The sequence below is a fragment of the Rhinopithecus roxellana genome, chromosome 5 (genome assembly GCF_007565055.1).
Source record: "Rhinopithecus roxellana isolate Shanxi Qingling chromosome 5, ASM756505v1, whole genome shotgun sequence".
Taxonomy (NCBI): domain Eukaryota; kingdom Metazoa; phylum Chordata; class Mammalia; order Primates; family Cercopithecidae; genus Rhinopithecus; species Rhinopithecus roxellana.
Window position 1 is genome coordinate 66700795 of NC_044553.1, and position 21719 is coordinate 66722513.

Genomic DNA, 21719 nt, shown 5'->3' on the forward strand with positions numbered 1-21719 from the left:
ATAAAAACTTCAAGATTTACTCCTTTAAGACAATTTCCCACATAGTCTCATCGCAACTTCTGCATCCACCCTCCAACCCTTTAATATTTATCAATTCTATATAGTTGACCTACAGGCAGTCCTCACTTGGCTCACAGTTTCAATAAGCACAAGTTTTAGTTATGACTGTGTGTTAACAGTAATTGTGTAAAGTATAAGCTTCACTGCTGGCTCTTCAGTCCACAGATCACTACATAAGTAACAGGCACATCATGATCAGTGACCAGTCATGTCACTTCTTTCAAAGTCTGTTTATAATTGGTTATTATGTACCCATTGAGCTCGTGCACAGAAAGCAGAGTGTGCAGTTGTGTTGACTCTTTGTCTCCCAGTGATACACCCATGTGATATTTTACCAAAGTAGATAATCAAAAGAATCAGCCAACAAATATTAAAGCAAAGCAAAGAAACAAAAGGTGATACTGCCAGAAGTGAAATTTGAATGGAACATAAATGGAATTACAGAGAAAATAGCAGAAAGTGGGAATGTTGGCACTGCTGTTGTTCCAATGACTCTAGATTTGCTGCTGCCAGACAAACTTAGTGAAAGCGTTGTGACATAAAGGATGAACAAGTGACACTGGCATAAGATTTTATACTAAACAAGCTCCTGAAGGTAATTTCATGATATTGAGAGCACAAAGGATACAGTGTCGGAAGCTGATCCTTAGGAGTATAACGGTTCACTATGGCATTGAAAAGATGCATCCAGCCAGGTGAGGTGGCTCACGCTTGTAATCCCAGCACTTTGGGAGGCCAAGGCGGGTGGATCATTTGAGGTCAGGGGTTAAAGACTGGCCTGGCCAACATGGCGAAACCCTGTCTCTACTAAAAATATAAAAAATTAGCTGGGCAGTAGTCACTTGTGCCTGTAATCCCAGCTACTCAGGAAACTGAGACAGGAGAATCACATGAGCCTGGGAGGCGGAGGTTGCAGTGAGCCAAGATCACGCCACTGCACTCCAGCCTGGCCAACAGAATGAGACCCTGTCTCAAAAAAGAAAAAGAAAAGATGCATCCTTCCTAATAACAAGTTGTGCAAGAAGAATAAAAAGAAAAGATGCATCCTTCCTAATAACAAGCACTGTTCAAACTGCTCTTCACTAACGTTTCATAAAGAAATAAAACACTTTAGTGTTTTGAATTAAAGTGTACTAAAATATTTTACTGTTCTGTTCATTTTCCTATATATTTATGATTGATAGTTTATAGTGTTTTGACAAAAATTTGAAAGGTAACCGAACAGTTGTAATTTTCCCCATTGATTGTTAAAATTGTAGGGTTTCAGCCTGTATGGTCATTTTTATGGTCCCCACACTGCATGCAAAGCAAGGAGTCCCTATACACATATGAATGCATGTATGCTTGTATATGTTTATGTGTATATATGTATGAATGAATGCTTGTATATAAAGTCTTTATTTTTATTACACATAGATTTTATTTGTCCTCTCTAAATCAGTGCTTTCCAACCTTGATGCACATAAATATTTGTACAGCACGCTGTGATATGTAAGAGAGATTGCTTGTAGCTGAAGGGCAATAGCCAGGGAGCTTTTGCCATCCCCAGCATTGCTTAGCTGCCTGAAGGGCTGAGGTGATGAGTATCTTAAGCACATATATATTATCTTATTTGAGGCCCACAGATTAGAAAGCTCAGAGATTGAGAGAGTTGTGAACTCTTTGAGGAGGTAGATCCTCAGAGCACTTAGTATAGTATTCTCTGTATAGTTATTTTTGACAGACCATAATTGACACATACGATAATATAATACTTTTTTAAATGAATTTCTTTCAAAAGGTAAGAACTATTAGTCTTCTCAAAGACATAATTAGTAAACATCTAAAAGTTAGGCTTAATATTTCCTTTCTATGATTATTAAATCATTACAGTGTGTCTTTGTTATTAGAAATGCCACTGTGTAATGAGTGTAATGAGTGTATGAGCATAAAGCAAATGAAAAGGGGCTTGGTAAGAAAATGAAACATTAAATTATGTGCATTTTTAATTGTCCCAGTGATTGACATTAGCTTTCCAGGTAATTTGTTTTGAGACCTAAATATTAGGAGTTAAAAAATAAAAACAATTTGTTTTCAACATTGATACGTGTTATATTCTCATCATGCTAGTTGATGTTTTTAACTATGGCACAATACCTACGATTTTTGTGTTGACTTGATCATATAACATTTAACCCGGGACTATCTTTTATGTCACTCTTCCTTGGTATATTTCAGGACCTTGGTATTAGCTCTCAACCTGTTTTGTTTTAGAATATATGTATTACTTTTTAAAACAAAAGCATCATATTGAGAATTTGCTGTTTTGTTATTTGGAATTCTAGATTCATATTGTGTTTGTAAAAAAAAGTAAGAGTCGGGGCCGGGTGCTGTTGCTCACACCTGTAATCTTAGCACTTTGGGAGTCCAAGGCAGGTGGATTGCTTGATGCCAGGAGTTCAAGACTAGCCTGGCCAACGTGATGGAACCCCATCTCTACCAAAAATACAAAAAAAAACAAAAAAAAAGATAGCTGAGAGTGGTGGCGCACGACTGTAGTCCTAGCTACTCAGGAGGCTAAGGCACAAGAATAGCTTGAACCTCAGAGGCAGATGTTACAGTGAGCAAGGATCTTGCTATTGCACTCCAGCCCAAGAGACAGAGCAAGACTCTGTCTAAAATAAATAAATAAATAAATAAGTAAGTAAGTAAGTAAGACTTTGGCCAGGCTCAGTGACTCACGCCTGTAATCCCAGCACTTTGGGAGGCTGAGGCAGGTGGATCACCTGACGTCAGGAGTTCAAGACCAGCCTAACCAAACCCAGTAGATGAAACCCAGTATCTACCAAAGATACAAAAAGTTAGCCGGGCCTGGTGGTGGGCACCTGTAGTCCCATCTACATGGCAGGCTGAGGCAGGAGAATCGCTTGAACCCAGGAGGCGGAGGTTGCAGTGAGCCAAGATCTTGCCTCTGCACTCCAGCCTGGGCAACAAGAGCAAAACTTTGTCTCAAAAAAAAAAAGTAAGACTTGGAACTGACTGCTTTGATTTTTTTTTTTTTTTTTTTTTTTAACGGTAGGAAATCTTACAGTGTGCTCTAATTTTTTTTTTTTTTTTTTTTTTTTTTTTTTGAGACAGAGCCTTACTCTGTCACCCAGGCTGGAGTACAGTGGCACTGTATCGGCTCACTGCAACCTCCGTCTCCTGGGTTCAAACAATTGTCCTGTGTCAGCCTCCCAAGTAGCTGGGATTACAGGCGTCCACCACCATGCCTGGCTAATTTTTTAATATTTTTAGTAGAGTTGAAGTTTCACTATGTTGGCCAGGCCGGTCTCGAACTCCTGACCTCAGGAGATCTGCCTGCCTCGGCCTCCCAAAGTGCTGGGATTACAGGCATGAGCCACTGTCTCAGCCTAATTAAAAAATATGAAGCTAGATTTTCATAATCTGATTTTTACCTTAAGAACCAAGTATGTCTTAGAAAGCCCCTGTACATTTTATTTTATCTCCTTGTTTTGATAATATGTACTTATTTCTCCTCACAAATGCCATACAAATGTAACTTTAATAGGAATTAGAAACACCAGTATTTTAATAGTTGTTGTTCATAAATTGTAGGCTTTGAAATGATTTCGTATATTTGGACATGTGTAAACTTTTATATATTCAGCAAATATTTTAGAATGAATATAAGTGTTTTATAATCTGAATTGTCATTTTAAAATATAGCTGTACTTAAGACTTAATAAAATGTGTATTTCTACTAAATATAAAATTTATTTACCGTTATTAAAATTTGTAAAAGCATCTTTAAGGAGACAGGATAACTTGGTTTTTTGTTTTCTAAATACTGCAATTGCTTGTTCTTTTTAAGTTGGATATTTTATTTTAGGGCATATTGATGCATTTACTTCGAAGCTTTTTCTGCTGGAAGAAATTACCTCAGAAGAATTAAAAGAAAAGCTTTCAGCACTCAAGTAAGAAAGTTTACTTTGTGGTGAGAATTGAAAAACTTGTTAATGTGATCATTAATTTTTCTTTAAATATTGTTTAAGCTTATTTTCAAGACTTTTAATCCTTTTATGTATAGAGGTCTCATTGGACCCAGTTTTGTTTTGTCTTGTTTTTGTTCTTTGTGTTTTTGAGACAGAGTCTCATTCTGTCACCCAGGCTGGAGTGCAGTGGTGTGATCTCGGCTCACTGCAGCCTCAGCCTCCCTGGTTCAAGGGATCCTCCCACGTCAGCCTCCCGAGTAGAGACTACAGGCATGCACCAGCATGCCCAGCTCATTTTTGTATTTTTCATAGAGATGGGGTTTCACCATGTTGCCTGGGCTGTTTTCAAACTCCTAAACTCAAGCAGTCTGCCTGCCTCAGCCTCCCAAAATGCTGGGGTTACAGGCATGAACCACCATGCCTGGCCAGCAGTATGTTTTGTTTTGTTTTTGTTTGTTTATTGATAGATGACGGTTATATATATTTTGGGGTACATGTGATTTTTTTTTTTTTTTAGATGGAGTTTCACTCTTTTTGCCCAGGCTGGAATGCAATGATGCAATCTTGGCTCACTGCAACCTCCACCTCCCGGGTTCAAGCAATTCTACTGCCTCAGCCTCCCGAGTAGCTGGGATTACAGGCATGCACCACCATGCCCAGCTAATTTTGTATTTTTAATAGAGATAGGGTTTCTCCATATTGGTCTGGCTGGTCTCGAACTCCCGATCTCAGGTGATCTGCCCGCCTCGGCCTCCCAAAGTGCTGGGATTACAGGTGTAAGTCACCATACCCAGCCTTACATGTGATATTTTAATACCCATATACAATGTATAATGACCAAATTAAGATAATTGGAATATCCTTCACCTCAAACATTTATCTTTGTGTTAGTAACATTACAATTCTTCCCTTCTAGGTATTTTGATATATACACTAAATTATTATGAACTGTAATTTCCCTACTATAGTATTGAATACTAGAAGTTATTCCTCCTGTCTAACCCCTTAACCACCTTCTCATTTCTCCCATCCATTTCCTTCTCAGCCTCTTGTAACTGCTATTCTGTATCTCCATGAGATCCACTTTTTTAGCTTCCACATATGATTGACAGCATGCAGTGTTTGTCTTTCTGTGCCTGGTTTATGTAACGACTTCCAGTTCTATCCATGATGCAAATACCAGAATTTCTTTTTTGTTTTTTTTGAGACGGAGTCTGGCTCTGTCGCCCAGGCTGGAGTGCAGTGGCCGGATCTCAGCTCACTGCAAGCTCTGCCTCCCGGGTTCACGCCATTCTCCTGCCTTAGCCTCCTGAGTAGCTGGGACTACAGGCACCCGACACCTCGCCCGGCTAGTTTTTTGTATTTTTTTAGTAGAGACGGGATTTCACCACGTTAGCCAGGATGATCTTGATCTCCTGACCTCGTGATCCACCCTTCTCGACCTCCCAAAGTGCTGGGATTCCAGGCTTGAGCCACTGAGCCCGGCCAGAATTTCGTTTCTTTTATGGCTGAATATACGTGTGTGTGTGTGTGTGTGTGTGTGTGATCACATTTTCTTTATTCATTCATCCATTGATGGAGCCCAGACCCAATTTGTGATCCGTTTATGTTATCTCCATCTCCAATTTAAATATAATGCCAGTAGCACCAGCCCTTCTACTTAAGACAAGGGAGGCTACAGCCAAAGTGGCCACTGTGCATGGGAAGCAAACATTTTACTCCATTACAGGAAAGGGAAAGGATAGTACAGTCAAAAACTCTGACGGTCTAACTTCTCAAAGTTTGCCCTTCTACCAAGCATTATTATACACGAGACTGAAATGAATGTATCGTACTCAGAACTCTAAATAGTCTAAATGCAAAGGAAAATAACTTATGAATGTTATCTCATTTTCATCTCACAAATTCCTAGGAAAGGCTGGTGGTAGTATTATCTCCATTTTATATATGAGGAAATATTAGAGTGGTGTTCCCTAGAGCACACGGCTAAGCTAGTTGCAGCCTTGGCAGTTAATATGTTTGATTCCTACGTAGGAGAAGAAATGTTTCTGACTTCTACTAGCTGCATAGTTCCAGCCTTCACAGGCTTGACATAGTTTTTTAAGGGTTCCAGATCCAAATTTGAACTCTCTGCCTGTACTTCAGTATGTCTGCTTCTATTACAAGGACTGCTTCTCTTGAACAGTAACTCTTTTTTACATATGTGAATAGAAAAGCTTTTCCATACCCTAGTCTCCACCTGCCTTGCTTTTCCCAAAGAAAAACATTTTTTAAAAAAAGAAAGGAGGAGGTCGGGCACAGTGGCTCATGCCTGTAATCCCCGCACTTTGGGAGGCTGTGTCAGGCAGATCACTTGAGGTCAGGAGTTCGAGACCAGCCTGGACAACATGGTGAAACCCCATCTCTACTAAAAATACAAAAATTAGCCAGGCGTGGTGGTGGACACCTGCAATTCCAGCTACTTGGGTGGCTGAGGCAGGAGAATGGCTTGAACCCAGGAGGCGGAGGTTGCAGTGAGCCAAGATCACACCACTGCACTCCAACCTGGGCAAAAAGAGTGAGACTCCGTCTCAAAAAAATAAAAATAGGGAGGGAGAGAGAGAGAGAAGAAAAGAAAAAGAAAAGAAAGAAAGGACCGATGGACGGACTTTACGTCTAGAAGAACTACTGAAGAAATGTTTAAAATAATATTTGTATTTGGCCAGGCGCAGTGGCTAATGCCTGTAATCCCAGCACTTTGGGAGGCTGAGGTGGGTGGATCACGTTAGGAAATCAAGACCAGCCTGGCTAACACAGTGAAACACCATCTCCACTAAAAATACAAAAAAATTAGCCGGGTGTGGTGGCAGGCGCCTATAGACCCAGCTACTTGGGAGGCTGAGGCAGGAGAAGGGTGTGAACCCGGGAGGCGGAACTTGTAGTGAGCCAAGATCGCGCCACTGCACTCCAGCCTGGGCTACAGAGCGAGACTATGTCTCAAAAAAAAAAAAAAAAAAAAAAAAACCTGTATTTCCCTTTAGCTATCCTATCACGAGTGAGTGGCTTCTCTGTCATCACAGGTTTAACATACCTATCAATTTTTTTGGAAGCTAATTCACCACCATCTCTGAAAGACAAACTCTTAGGCGTATTAGCTTTACTAAAGACCTCTTATCTTTTTTTTTTTTTTTTTTAGATGGAGTCTCGCTCTGTTGCCCAGACTGGAGTGCAGTGGCGTGATCTCAGCTCACTGCAAGCTGTGCCTCCCGGGTTCACACCATTCTCCTGTCTCAGCCTCCCGAGTAGCTGGGACTACAGGCAACCGTCACCACGCCTGGCTAATTTTTTATATTTTTAGTAGAGACAGGATTTCACCATGTGAGCCAGGATGGTCTCGATCTCCTGACCTCATGATCCGCCCACCTTGGCCTCCCAAAGTGCTGGGATTACAGGCGTGAGCCACTGCGCCCGGCCAGCGTTTTTTTTTTTTTCAAGTATATAATTTGAACATAAAATAGTGATCTCTTTACAACTGCTCTGACTCACAAAAAGCCAAATACATTATGATAATGAAAGGAAATCATGAAATGACAAAAATTGGCCGGACGCCGTGGCTCATGCCTATAATCCCAGCACTTTGGGAGGCTGAGGCAGGTGCATGACCTGAGGTCAGAAATTCAAGACCAGCCTGGCCAACATGGTGAAACCCCATCTCTACTAAAAATACAAAAAATTAGCCGGGCGTGGTGACGCATGCCTGTAGTCCCAGCTATTTGAGAGGCTAAGGCAAGAGAATCACTTGATTCTGGGAGGTGGAGGTTGCAGTGAGCGGAGATTGTGTCACTGCACTCACTCCAGCCTGGTCTATACAGCAGGACTCTGAAAAAAAACAAAAAGAGAAAATGGCAAAAATTAAGTAAATATCATAATTTAATCCAAATAGAAATAAGTTTCAATATGTTTTGTTTTACATTATCTCATCCGCTGTTTTTGTTGTTGTATTGAGGGCATTTCTCTGCCTGAGGAGCTATAGTTGCTAAAAGTAAGTTTTTTGCAGTTTCATTTTACATGAATTTCTTTTGTTTATTAGGATATCCAATTTATTTAACATCCTCCAACACATTCTAAAGAAATTAAGTAGGTAAGTATTTTTTAGGCATTTTGCTTTGATATATCTGATTTTCTTAGATGAAAATTCTTAGAAACTTTGAAAATGTGCTGTTAGGAATAGAGACTAAATAACCTAGAAATGCAAAAATTATTATGTCAAATGTAAAAATTTATATTGTAAAAATATAATATGATAGTATCTGACTTTAATGAGCTTGCAATTACATTTTCCTGTAAGTCTATTAGTGTGTTGTTTTTCTATTGCAGCTGTAACACATTGCCACTAACTTGGTGGCTTAAAACAAAGCAAATTTATTCTCTTTTTAGTTCTGGAGGTCAGAAATCCAAAATCAGTTTCACCGGGTAAAGATCAGCAGGGCTGGTCCTTTCTGAAGACTGAGGAAAGAATCATTTCTTTACCTTTTTCAGTTTCTAGTTACCACCTGTATTCCTTGACTTGTGGCTCTTTCCTCCATCATCAGGGCATGTCACTTGGATCTCTGCATCCACATCACATTGCCTTCTCCCCTTTTGTGGTAATATCTTCCTCTGCCTCCCTTTCATAAGGTTCCTGGTGATTACTTTTGGCCTTCTCACATAATTTGGGATAATCCCCTCATCTCAAAATCCTTAATTTAATCACACCTGCAAAACCATTAAATGTAATACAGTCACAGGTTCTGGTGATTAGCATATGAACACTATGGTGGGGGACCATTATTCAGCCCACCATAGCTATATTATTTTCGCTTTCAAGATAAAAGAACATAGAGGCGGAGCACGGTGGCTCACACCTGTAATCCCAGCACTTTGGGAGGCCGAGGCAGATGGATCACGAGGTCAGAAGATCGAGACTATCCTGGCCAACATGGTGAAACCCTGTCTCTACCAAAAATACAAAAAAAATTAGCTGGGTGTTGTGGCGTGCACCTGTAATCCCAGCTACTCAGGAGGCTGAGGCAGGAGAATCACTTGAACCCGGGAGACAGGATTGCAGAGCTGAGATGTGCCACTGCACTCCAGCCTGGACGACAGAGTGAGACTCCCTCTCAAAAAAAAAAAAAAGAAAGAAAGAACATAGAGCTAAATGAACAGTCATTTAGGTCCATGGCAAGTCTTAGAATATGGATTTTCCCCCGGTGATATATCAAACTGTTTTGTTATATGAATGTTTGCATTCCTTCTCTTATGCCCTTACCAAAGGTTAAACTTGAAAACAACTTGAATCCGAACTTACAGTCAAAATCTCAAAGTTCTAGTTCTGAAGAATTCTGTTATCCAACTTGATGTCAGTTTACTTATTTGTAAAATGATGGTGTCAAGTGCAGTAACTTCCTAGGTACTTTTCAGTTCTGATACTCTGTGATTATGTGACAGGATTTTTGTTTTATGTATTCTGTTCTTCATGTTACATAAAAAGCTTTTGCATGAAATTTGCCAGATGTTTTTTGAAATTTTATTAGCAATATTTTATTTAGTTTGTGTATTAGCTTTATATTGTGGCTATAACAAATTACCACAAAATTAATGTTATAAAACAACACAAATTTATTATTTTGCAGTTCTCAAGTCAGAGGTCTAACAGGGTTCACTGAGTTAAAATCAGGGCACTGGCAAAGCTACATTCCTTTCTATAGGCCCTGGGAAGGATCTATTCCTTGCCTTTTGTAGCTTCTAGAGGCCACCTGCATCCCTTGGCTTGTAGCTCCCTGCCTCCATCTTCAAAGTTACAAAGCCAAGTTAAGTCACATCTCTCTGGACTTCTACAGTCACATCTCCCTCTGAGTCTCTTCTGCCTTCTTCCATATTTAAGGGCTATTATGATTAGTAAAATTTGACCATTTTAAAATCAGTTGATTAGCAACCTTAATTCCATGTGCTACCTTAATTCCCTTTGGCCATGTAACATATTCATAGGTTCCAGGTTTGGAACATAAACATTTTTAGGAGGCCATTATTCTACCTACCATAGTTTATATTCATCCATGTACCTTAGACTTGTATGGCACTTGTAAGATACTCCTTTAGAGTATCTCTCATTCTTCATGAATTAAATATTAATACATTCTTCTGTAAACGAAAGCTTTCTTCATTTTTAGTGGAGGTAGTTAAGATATATGATTTTCATTGATTAAAGCTCAATCTTTGAAATGTTATTTATTCCTATCAAATAATTATTCATTTCTTTATATGGAAATATGAAAGTTATTGGGAAAAAAATTTCCAGAGGATAAGAGCAATTGTCAACACCTATTTTCAGTTTAAAAATTGATGAAAATGTAACTTACTAGGTTTATAGGCAAATATTTATAGCTAAAGTATGATAAATCTTTCTTTTTTAATAATATATTGTGGTAAAGAACGGATGTTCTCCTTAACATCTTTGATCCAGAGGACTGTGTAATCCCAAGAAAGCACAATGTATTTATTCTTATCCCTTTAGTTCTTTATGATGATACACTGAATTATTTAAAGCTTTCTAGGGAGAAAGGAAAAATGTGGTTTTGATGTTCAACATAGCTGGTTATTGCTGCAGTAGAGGATCGTGATTAAGGGTGTGGCCTGTGGAGTTCAAATGCCTGGGTTTATATCTAAGCCTACACTCAGAACTTTGGGCAAATTGCTTAGCATCTCTAATTTGTTTATTTATCACCCTAAATTAATATGCCTTGTGGAAGATCTAATGAGAAAATAGATGTGAAGCTATAATACAGTAGTTAGCTCATAATAAACATTTAATACCTGCTAGCTGCTGTTGTCTCTGTTATCCTCATAGCACCTCATGTTGTGTTGTGATTGTTCCGTTGACTGTTTCTTCCACTTTATTTTAAACTACTCAATGTAGCAAACATGTCACCTTCACTTTTGTATCTAGTCATCTGTCTATTATTAGGTACAATATAGTTGCAGTGTTAAATGAATGAAAATGCTGTAGGAATGCTTTTCAGTATAGATACCTATAAATGTCTAATCTATGGATTAGAGAATTAGGCACACTCTTTGTTTCCCATTAAATGAAAACTTACAAATTGCTATAAAAGGAAAAAGAAAATGATCAACTGTTCTGAACTTTGGATTAAGAATTAAAATTAGTTGCCTAAAAAGCATAAAAATAGTTTTAAAGATTTCTTAAATCTTATTTTGTCATAAGTTTTAGAGGTGATGTGATCTTCTCATAATTTTCAATTTTACTAATAGATTATGATTAAGAAAGTGCTGTTGAAATTGACACAGTGAGCCAGTGGGTTGAGTTTCATTGTGTGGATTTAGCTTGCAGGAGGGTTCCTACTTGTTATCTCATGCAGCAGAAGATTCTTCACTCCTGATCTATAAGGCCTCTGATGGAAAAGTTACTAGGACAGCATACAATTTGTATAAAACACATTGCGGCCTTCCTGGTGTACCTTCCAGTCTCTCAGTTCCCTGGGTCCCATTAGATCCCAGCCTGTTATTACCATATCATATCCATCATGGAAGAATACCTTGTACTTTTCCACCTAAATCACTGGATACCACAACACAACAAAAGGTAAGATATTTTTCGAAGTTAAAGGTTCATTAGGTTGTTTATTATTTGTCTATTTCGCAGACTTTACCATATTTCAACCTGATGTTCTCATTGTCATATTAATCACAGCACCATTCTAAAAACTATATCCATAGGAAGGATAAAGTTGTATGCCATAGTGAGTCCAGTCTACATGGTAGTGGAACTTTCTATTTTTGCAAGATTTATAAGTCAACTAAAGAAAACTCCAGCCCGGGCGACAGAGCGAGACTCCGTCTCAAAAAAAAAAAAAAGAAAAGAAAACTCAAAAAGAAAACTCAAAAAAAAAAAAAAAGAAAACTCTCTTAGCTTGCACAGTGGGTGTGTGGGTAAGGCATCCAAGTAGTTAAATCCTTATATTCCTATGAAAAGCAAAATTGTGGGGGGTTTTTTGTAATTTTTATTTATATATACTGGGTTTCATTTCATTAAGTATTTTAGGCAATTTGCAGAAGAGTACATGTAATAAAATTATGATATAATTAAACTTTTTATTTTTTCTTTTTTTTGGGGGGGGGGGATGGAGTCTGACTCCCAGGCTGGAGTGCAGTGGCTCTATCTCGGCTCACTGCAAGCTCCACCTCCCAGGTTCATGCCCTTCTCCTGCCTCAGACTCCCAAGTAGCTGGGACTACAGGCGCCCGCCACCATGCCTGGCTAATTTTTTTATTTTTAGTAGAGACAGGGTTTCACCGTGTTAGCCAGGATAGTCTCAATCTCCTGACCTTGTGATCCGCCCACCTCAGCCTCCCAAAGTGCTGGGATTACAGGTGTGAGCCACCACGCCTGGCCAACATTGTTAATTAGGATGAGGAAAAAGAAGTATTAGTAGTTTGTGAACAGAATGTCTAATTAAAAATATAACTAAAGTGTTAAGGACTAAATTGTGTTTTGATAAGTGTTATGTAACTCAGTATTTACTGAATTACAATTAATACTACTCTCTTTATAGAATCCTTGCCAGAAGTAACAGTTGAATGACATTATATGAAACTTATAAACCCATAGCTAGAGATATTCTCTGCTATGTCACTCATTCTGTATATTGTGTAGGAAATTCCAATTCGAGTTTAGTTGTTAGAAAAGTTTTGCACTTGGCTGGGTGCGGTGGCTCACTCATGCCTATAATCCCAGCACTTTGGGAGGCCAAGGCGGGTGGATCATTTGAGATCAGCAGTTTGAGACCAGCCTGGCCAACTTGGTGAAACCCCATCTCTACCAAAAATTAGCCAGGTGTCATGGTGCACACCTGTAATCAATTCCAGCTACTGGAGAGGCTGAGGCAGGAGAAGTTCTTGAACCTGGGAGGCAGAGGTTGCAGTGAGCCGAGATCACTATACTGCACTCCAGCCTAGACGACACAGTGAGACTGTCTCAAAAAAAGAAAAAAAAGGAAAGAAAAAAGTTTTGCTCTCTACAAATGATTCTGAATGTGTTCAGGAGACAAAATCCAGTATATTTTCCTTACTTACTGCCAAAAGTGTTTGAGTTAGAATTATTGTCTGAGTGTTATCTTCTCATTATGGTTGCCCCAGAGCGTCTATCACTTGTGTATTCTTCCTTTTCAATGTCTGTATTTTACTGAATTAATCGGTAAATGTCCTCAAATCCTTATGAGAAACAGCTGGAATGCAAATAGTGAGGATTTTTAAATAATTTAAAGTAAACAGGGTTGTTTGTTTATGTCTTTCAGTTCTCCACCCTAAGTTACTGTTTGGGAGTATCCTTTTAGAAATGAGAACTCCTTGTACATTCCTACTTAGCTTTGGCCAAGAAAGTACAAATGTTAAGTTGGGACAAGTGAAAGAATGGAGAAAGTTACTTTTTAGCATTTTAAGCTATTTTATCTTCAGTTTTGGTTGTCTGTTTCCAGTTTACTAGAAGTAGTCACTTTTATAACCTAAGGAAACATTTTCTTAAGTAACTTAAAAATAATTGAAGAACTGTTTTTGAAGGATCTATGTTTTTCTAGGAGAGTGATTTCCTTTTAATTTAGAAACACTGATTATAGTCTCTCACCTATAACCTGTAATTCTGTGTGGGGGTGGCTTATTCCTTTTTAGTGAAAATGAACAGTTTAATACCTTGGAATTGAACAACTTTAAGTGAAAGGAAAAATGTATAATGTGTGTGCAAGGTATTTCTAAAAACAATGAGTAATATACTGTCCTTATTGATACAGACTGACACTAAAATAGTGTTGAATGCTTTATACTTTGGAAATACTTTAATGATTTGATTCTTTTTTAAATGTGGTCTAAAATGTGCTTTAGTACAGTAAGAACACAATTTATAGTCGTGTATCAGTTCATGACAGGGATAAATTCTGAGAAATGCAGCACTAGGCAATTTTGTCTTTGTGTAAATATCATAAGCTTACTTACACAAACCTAGAGGGTGTAGTCTACTACACACCTAGGCCATATGGTATAGCCTGTTGCTCTTAGGTAGTCTGCAGACCTGTACACCATGTTGCTGTACTGAATACTGTATGCAGTTGTAATACACTGGTATTTGCATGTCTAAACATAGACAAGGTAATACATTGCACTGTTATATTCTAACAGCTGCGACATCGCTAGATGATAGAAATTTTTCAGCTCCATTATAATCTTTTGGGACCACTGTTGTACATGTGGTTCATTTTGACCAAAATGTGACTGTATTTGGAAAAGGAGAAATTCTATATGTTCACAATTTGGCTACATAATAACAGTTCATTTATATGTGTATCACGGAGTGTGCTTCATGCATTCAGTCCAGGAACAAATACTTAACGAGATTATCCAGGGCCAGGTTGTTGTAGAGCCCAGCATTAGGTACAGTGGACAATTAGATAACTAATACTTGGTTTGATATATGTATTTGAAAGCCGGTGGAAAGTTTTTGGTGATCTACTCACCTCCCCACAATCTAGCCCTATATTTGATAGGAATTACCCCATCTTCCTCCCTACCTCCTAGCCAGGCCATTGGAATGGGCCTGCTAGTCCCAACCAATCTAAGCACAAATATGGATTCTGGTTTTGGCAGCAATGGTAAGATCACAGCTTTCAGGAAACCAGGGAAGTAAGACCTATATGAAATAGAAATCATCTGCCCATTTTCATGGTGTAAAAATGTATTCAAACATTTTTGCCTCTACTGTGATCGCATAGTCACAAGTCCACTTGAACTCCGATCTCATCCTTGTATAGTGCCTTTGGTACTAACCCTGAGAGAGGCCTGCTTCTGCCTCCTGCTGGATCAAGCAGACATTCTATTTAAGGGTCCCATTTGCTGCCTGGGCTAGTTTTGACTTCTGCTTCCAGTCTTCTTGCAACAGCTTCACACTTAGTCCTTTTCTCTTTCTACAGCTTCTGTAATAAACATTCATTTTACACATTCAAACACACACAATCTTACAGTGGAAGTTTTCAAAATGCTTGCTTTTCTCAAAGATTTTAACACATAGAATTAGTGTCGTCAGTATACCTTTATAGGAAATACCAGCTGAGTGAGGAGTGGTATAGATCATCCAAAAGTCACCACAGTTTTCTTTTTTTTTTTTTTTTTTTTTTTTGAGACGGAGTCTCGCTCTGCCGCCCAGGCTGGAGTGCAGTGGCCGGATCTCAGCTCACTGCAAGCCCCGCCTCCTGGGTTTACACCATTCTCCTGCCTCATCCTCCCAAGTAGCTGGACTACAGGCGCCCGCCACATCGCCCAGCTAGTTTTTTGTATTTTTTAGTAGAGACGGGGTTTCACTGTGTTAGCCAGGATGGTCTCGATCTCCTGACCTCGTGATCTGCCCGTCTCAGCCTCCCAAAGTGCTGGGATTACAGGCTTGAGCCACCGCGCCTGGCCGTCACCACAGTTTTCTAATCAGTATATTACAGAAGTTCATCAGATTCACACAGACAAATCTTTACTCAGTTTGTCCTTTCTGGTCATGTAAATGTAAACCAAAAAAAAATGGCATTTTAAAGGAACAGTAGATATTAAATAAGGGAAGCCAGAGTCTGAGCCATTCTCAGTGAGCCTGTAACCCCTTGGAGCAAATGCCAGTAGTATTTCTGTTGGGGTAGCATTATGAGAGAGAGTGCTTGGAGTTAAACTATCACCCATCAGTCCCAGGCCTGAAATTCACTGGACAGGATATGAAGAAATAGAAGAGAACAAGGTGACTAGGGAAAATAAAGGCAGATATGGGCAGGCTCTGTGGAAATAGTTTCAGGCTGTACAGCTTTGGTCCTTCTCTGTGAGACTGGCCTTCTCCATTACTCTTTTTATAGATCACATCTTTAACATGACTACATAGCAAGGGATTGTGTCTTAAGAATAGACCACCTTGGCTGGGCACGATGGCTCATGCCCATAATCCCAGCACTTTGGGAGGCCGAGGCGGGCGGATCACTTGAGGTCAGGGCTTCCAGACCAGCCTAAACATGGTGAAACCCCATCTCTACTAAGAATACAAAAGTTAGCCAGGCATGGTGACACACACCTGTAATCCCAGCAGCTCGGGAGTCTGAGTCAGGAGAATCGCTTGAACCCAGGAGGTGGAGGTTGCAGTGAGCAGAGATCACGCCAACTGCCCTCCAGCCTGGGCGACAGAGTGAGACTCTGTATCAAAAGAAAAAAAAAAATAGACCGCCTCTCTTCATTTGACTGTGTGAGCTAGAAAGTGAGGGTAAGGAAGGGTAGACTTGAAGGTAGAACCACAGCAAAGTTTCTTGCCCTACTCTAACCCCCTCTTCCCGTTTGCCCATCCTCTGTATTCCCCCTCCCAGTTTTTCTTACCCTTTTCTTATTTCTTTCTTGGTCTCCTCTTGCAGCCCTTCAGTATTTCCCTTTTACTTGAGTTCTTGTCTTTTCCCTTCCTTATACTTTCTTTTTTTTTTTTTACTTCCCTCTTTCTTTATCTCTTTCCCATTTTCTTTCCTTATCTTCCCTACCTTTCTTACTGTCTTTCTTGTTTGTCCGTGTAATTTCTTCTCCCTGTTTACCACCTCAGACCTTCTTGTATTTTCTTTCCCTCCCTCCCTATTACTCACTTCTTCCTTTTTCTTATCCTTTCAGTTTAATTATTGCAAACACGTCACTCATAAGGCCTGTCATTCCCTTGATTTCTCATTTATCTTTTCAACCTCTAATAAATTTAACAGAGAATGGTTTCCCCATTCACTTTTCTCCCCATCTACTCAGATCTATCCACTTCTCTGATGATTATTTGAAAGTTTAGCACTTTAAAAATATGTCTGATTAAAACTTGTTTAGAAACAGCCAGGTAGCTGGAGATTAAAAATATAAGCTCATTTGCAAGGTGGTTAATACATGTATAAATACAACAAAGTTGACTGTATATAGGTATGTTGTAGTTACATTAAGCTGTTCTGTTCTCTGCTTCATCTCTTAGGTTGGTGGAACAAGAATGCCTACACGCAGCCACAGGAATCCAGTTTCCATAGAAACCAAAAGCAGTTGCTTGCCTGGTCAGCAAGTTGAAACTGAAGGAGTGGCTCCACATAAAAGAAAAATAACTTGAGGACTGTACTATGGAAAATTAAATTTAAAAAAAAACAGTTATAGCAATGTTTAATTTAGAAAAGTTTGAGGGGAAATAATCAGTAGGTAAGAGGAACATTTTACGGTAGTAGCTAGAGTGCCTTGAAAAAATGTGTTGGCTATGTGAAGGAATGTTTCAACTAAAATGGAATGTTATGCTTTTCGCCCTTAAAGTTTAAGGAGGATCTTGATATGTTTTAACATTATCATGGCAGGGAAATATATAAAGAAGAAAAATATTTTTACATTAAACCTTTTCTAAAAATTGTAAATAGAAAAATAATTTGCTTTTTTATTGAGAACAACACTTAATCATTATGTATTGTGTTAGTTATATTGCCAGTCTGTTGAGACTGACTCAAAAAGTTAAATGTTGCCACTGCTGAAGATGATGATGAGCATCGGAAACCTTGTTTCTGACCCGTTTTGACAGTTTTTATATACTCCTTTAAAATGATGAATGTTGCAGGTTAATAAAGTTAATACCTTTAAAAACTTGGTGAAATTCCATTAAAGAAGCCAAAAATAAAAACTCCCTGCCTCTGAAAAGTCAGATTGCTATCTTCTTGTTTGGCAACCATCAGTTTGTTTAAAAAAAGAGAAAAAAATTTGATGGTATAACATGTTTGATGACAAATGCCTCTATCTCTAGATTCAAGCTGAGTGTTGAAATACACTGCTGAAAGCAAAGAGATTGGTATGTTTTCCAGAAAAAAAGTGTCATTGCTCCAAATGACAAGGTTAATGTGGTAAAGCATGAGTTTTGTTTTGTTTGGTTTTGTTTTGTTTTGTTTTGTTTTGTTTTGAGATGGAGTCTCGCTCTGTTTCCCAGGCTGGAGTGCAGTGGCATGATCTCAGCTCACCACAACCTCTGCCTCCCAGGTTAAAGCGATTCTCCTGCCTCATCCTTCCTAGTAGCTGGGACTACAGGCACCCAGCATCACTCTTGGCTAATTTTTTTTTCTTTTTTTTTTTGTATTTTTAGTAGAGACAGGGTTTTACCATATTTGCCAGGCTGGTGTCAAACTCCTGACCTTGTGATCTGCCCACGTCGGCCTCCCAAAGTGCTGGGATTACAAGCATGAGCCACCGTGCCTGGCCAGCATAAGCTATTTTTATCCTCAACCATACTGATAGATTTAAGTTTTCCAGACCTACAGATGAATTTGGAAAAGGGCATAATCAGGTGATGTTGCTGTAGCAAATTTGGACTTAAGAAACGACAGGCAGGGCTGGGCACAGTGGTTCACACCTGTAATCCGAGCACTTTGCGAGGCTGAGGCAGGAGAATCACTGGAGTCCAGGAGTTCGAGACCGGCCTGGGCAACATTGACCTCATCTCTACTAATAAAAAAGTTAGCTGGGTGTGGTGATATGTGCCTGTAGTCCCAGCTACTCAAAAGGCTGAGGCAGAAGAATCGCTGGAGCCCAGGAAGTCGCGGCTACAGTGGGTCATGATCGCATCACAGTACTCAGCTTGAGTATCAGAGTGTGACCCTGTCTCAAAATAAAAAAAAAAAAAAGGACAGGCTTGTTTAATCTTTAGAACCCTTACACAAAAATTTTCAGAAATTATGTATGTCATTTGTAAAATACAAGTTTTGTAATCCTAGATAATTGCTTCGCATTGAAATTTTTTAGCTATTTTATATTAAAGAATGGCTATTCTTTCAGCCTAATTTCTGAGAAATTAGACCGGAAAATCTCCTCAAATATTGTAACAGTTGAAAATATCTTCAACTACCAAGTTTTGTTTTATTTTGATTTTTTGTTATAAAACTTTTAAGTTATTTAAGAAGTAGTTATTGGTTTTTTTATTCCTTAAGTCATATATCCCAGAAATGTTTTGGTTGTGAATCATTTGGCAGTGAGCCAAGGGAGAGGCGGGGATTCCCTTGAAATGCCCTTTTACTTTTTTATTTTATTTTTAATGCACATTTGTGTGCACCAGAATGGAATGTGCTCTTTTAAAAAAACTGGAACAGTGGTTGCTTCAGACTTCTGAATACTAGAAAGACTTGCCTTTTAATTTTTAAATATTACTTTTTACATTGTAAAATGTATTATCTTACCCATATATTTGAATAACACTGATCATATATAAAGCTAGTTTTTTGCTTATGCTTAGCGAAAAACTAACATACGTTAGTTTTTTTAACATACATTTGATCTTGCTTTATGTTCTTTTTCTTGATGTTTAGTACTGAGAATTTATAAGCAAGAAGTAACTGACAGTATGTTTAGCAGGATGTAATCCCAGCTACTTGGGAAGCTGAGGTGGGAGGATCGCTTGAGTTCGAGGCTGCGGTGAACTATGATGGTGCCACTGCACTCCATCCTGGGAGAGAAATCAAGACCCTATCTCAAAAAATGAGCAAGATTTAAAAAAAAAAAAAAAAAATCACACTTAATGCTAGCAAGGACATGATCAACCTGGCCCCCTTATACCTTAGCAGTGAAGGTGTACTTTATACACACCTCTTTGAAAACAGTTTAATTCAGTAAGTGTTTGAGTGTAACTATGTGCCATGCACTCCAAAGTAGGTTCCCACAGTTAGTCTCTCACAGCATTGTTTTTTCAGGTCTCACCATATTTATTTCTTTGACTTCTCTCTTTTCTTATAGATTACAAGTTCTGCAAGGACAAGGGCATATTTGTTTTGTTCACCATTAAGTAGTGAACACCTAATACAGTGCCTGTCATGTAGTTGCTTGGCAGATATTAGATGCATGAATGTGTAGCTATCAAAGTTTTTTTTTTTTTTTTTTCAGGAGATCACATTCTAGTGGAAGACATTATATTGATTTGTGTAATAAGTGCTTTGATAAAGTAAGAAAGTCATCCAGGCCGGGCGCAGTGGCTCACGCCTGTAATCCCAGCACATTGGGAGGCCGAGGTGGGCGGATCACGAGGTCAGGAGATCGAGACCATCCTGGCGAACACGGTGAAACCCCGTCTCTACTAAAAATACAAAAAAAATTGGTCGGCGTGGTGGCGGGCGCCTGTAGTCCCAACTTCTCAGGAGGCTGAGGCAGGAGAATGGCGTGAACCCGGGAGGCGACGGAGCTTGCAGTGAGCGGAGATCGCGCCACTGCACTCCAGCCTGAGAGACAGAGCGAGACTCCGTCTCAAAAAAAAAAAAAAAGTCATCCAACCAGATCTTCATATTTAAGGTTTTCTGAGATAGAGCTTGAGCTGAGTCTTTTAAAGATAGTAGGATTTCTAAGGGAAAAATTAAAGGTCTTCCACAAAAAAAACTAAATGAAACTAAGCAGCCTATGAAAAGGTGAAAGTTGGAGAGATTGTAGGCTATGCACATGGGAGATGAGAGAGAAAACTACAGGATAGGGACAGAAACACCATGCTACGACATTTGAACTTTGTCCTGTGCAATGTGGGAACCAGTAGTGAAGGTTAATTAACTGACATGATCAGATATGTATTTGAAAAGGGCTCTTACTGGCATTAGTCTAGAGAATGCAGTGGAGCTGGGAAACGAAGAAATGTTGGGAGCCTGTGTTGTAGTAATTGAAAAATGGCAATGGCCCAGAATTAAAGCAGCAAGAGTAGGAGTGGGCTCAAGTGATGTATAGGAAAAAAAAAAAAAAAAAAAACTCAGTTTTGTGGTTGGTAGGGAGAGTAAAGTATGGCTTCTGGGTTTCTCATTTGAGATACTGAGTAAATGATGGTGTTACCCATTGAGAAAATAGTGTGGTTAGAGTGGGAAGAAAGTTAATTTAAAATGTTCATTTTTTTTCAGTCATTTCTGCTTTTGGATTCTAGGTTTGTGTGCTCTATTGGTTATAACCAGTTTGCTGAATAATAAATTATCCCATAACTTAGCTGCTTAAAACAACAAACATTATCTCACAGTTTCTGTAAGTCAAAAGTCCAGGTCTCTCATGAAGTTGCAATCAGGCTCTTGGCTAGGTCCGCAGTCATCTGAAGGATTAGTAAATTGCTAAGCCCACACTTAAGCTCCACCTTTGAAGGGAGAGGTTTGGAAAGAATTTGTGAACATATTTAATCACATATGCTATGAACAGGTTTAGGGGAGGGAGAGGAAAGAACACTTTTTAATTTTTCATTAGCATACTGTATCTGTAGTTCCTAATGGACATGTAAAGATGTTAAGGTGTTTTCTATGCATTATAGATAATATAGTAGTTTTTCATTTTGTTTTTGCTATATAGTTTTTAATCAAACCTTAACATATTTGATATCAAGATTTATTGAGTTTCTTGTTGAAATGTAGAAATAAAGGGGATCCATTTCATTTATCCATCTACTGTTGCCATGTCCCCTTCACTCATGTCCAGACTACTTATCAAGGTATATAATGGCAGACACACTTCCAAGGCATCTATCTGGGATTTGGATCTGCCCTGCCACAAAAAAAGTACTGAAAGAGTCAAGAACCAGACCTGTGTTTCTAAGAGGGGTGGATCTCTAGATTACTTCATCAAACAGCTTTAAACAGTCAAGAGTTTGCCTTGGCAGATGTGT

The 21719-nt window shown here is 38.9% G+C and overlaps 1 protein-coding gene across 4 annotated transcripts in view; it reads left to right on the top strand.

Moving 5' to 3' along the window:
- Positions 1 to 17833, top strand: part of ICE2 (interactor of little elongation complex ELL subunit 2) — a 57114-nt gene extending 39281 nt beyond the window's left edge. For 3 of the 4 annotated variants that reach the window (XM_010374229.2, XM_010374228.2, XM_010374230.2), the window contains 4 exons: positions 3932 to 4016; positions 8104 to 8154; positions 11394 to 11652; positions 17064 to 17833. In XM_010374229.2, the coding sequence (XP_010372531.1) occupies positions 3932 to 4016; positions 8104 to 8154; positions 11394 to 11652; positions 17064 to 17192 (524 nt within the window). In that variant the 3' untranslated portion in view covers positions 17193 to 17833. The remainder of the gene's footprint in view (positions 1 to 3931; positions 4017 to 8103; positions 8155 to 11393; positions 11653 to 17063) is intronic. The other variant, XM_010374227.2, reaches the window with a different exon arrangement.
- Positions 17834 to 21719: the final 3886 nt, after the last annotated feature.